At 29.4% G+C, this 922-nt stretch overlaps 1 protein-coding gene across 1 annotated transcript in view; it reads right to left on the reverse strand.

Moving 5' to 3' along the window:
- LOC106873094 (sodium/calcium exchanger regulatory protein 1) overlaps positions 1–167 on the reverse strand; it is an 18,720-nt gene extending 18,553 nt beyond the window's left edge. Inside the window, exon 1 of the mRNA XM_014920318.2 lies at positions 68–167. Coding sequence (XP_014775804.1) covers positions 68–137 — 70 coding nt within the window. The 5' untranslated portion in view covers positions 138–167. The remainder of the gene's footprint in view (positions 1–67) is intronic.
- Positions 168–922: the final 755 nt, after the last annotated feature.

Raw genomic sequence — 922 nt, forward strand, 5'->3', positions numbered from 1 at the left:
ATATATATGTATGTATATATGTATATATGTATATATATATGTAATGAAAACAATCAAAAGACCTCACCAACTGCTTGCATGTATTCGTCCATGTTCTCATTCTTCTCCAATTTCCAGTGACCGCACAAATCTGTCATTTTTTACTGCCAAGAAGGAAAATAATGGAGAAGTTGCTTCAGATACGATAAAAGAACAAAAGATATAAAACAACAGCAGCAACAACAACAAACAAACAAACAAACAAACAAGCAAACAAACAAACAAGTATAAATAACAAAGCGATGAGAATGAAAAATAATATAAAAAAGGAAGAAAGAAAGAAAGAATTGGAAGCAAAAAACAAACAAACAAACAAACAAACAAACAAACAAAAGCCAAAAAAAGAACGGAAGGAAAAAGTAGAAAGAAATATATGTGGCTGAATGCCTGAATGAATGAATGAAAGAAAGAAAGAAGGAACGAATGAAAGAAAAAGGAAAATATGAAAGATTGAAGAAATAAATGAATGAAAATAGCTGACTAAAGTAAAAGAAAAGAGAACAAGCGGTGGGGGTGGGGGTAGAAGAAAGGAAGAAAGAAGGAGAGAAAGCAAGGAGAAAGATAGTTTGAATAAAGAAACTAAGTGGTAGATGTCCAGATAGATATATACATAGTTTGACACACATGCACACGCACACACATACATATATATGTACACATGCACGCATATACATACATACATGCACACACACACATATATATACCTACGTATATATATATGCACACATATATATATATATATATATATATATATATATATATATATGTATGTGTTTATATATATATACACGTGTGTGTATATCTATAGGCATATATGCATCTGTATGTACATACATACTTCCACGTATGAATATATAAATATATGTATGTATATATATATATA

The sequence above is a fragment of the Octopus bimaculoides genome, chromosome 6 (genome assembly GCF_001194135.2).
Source record: "Octopus bimaculoides isolate UCB-OBI-ISO-001 chromosome 6, ASM119413v2, whole genome shotgun sequence".
NCBI classification, from domain to species: Eukaryota; Metazoa; Mollusca; class Cephalopoda; order Octopoda; family Octopodidae; genus Octopus; species Octopus bimaculoides.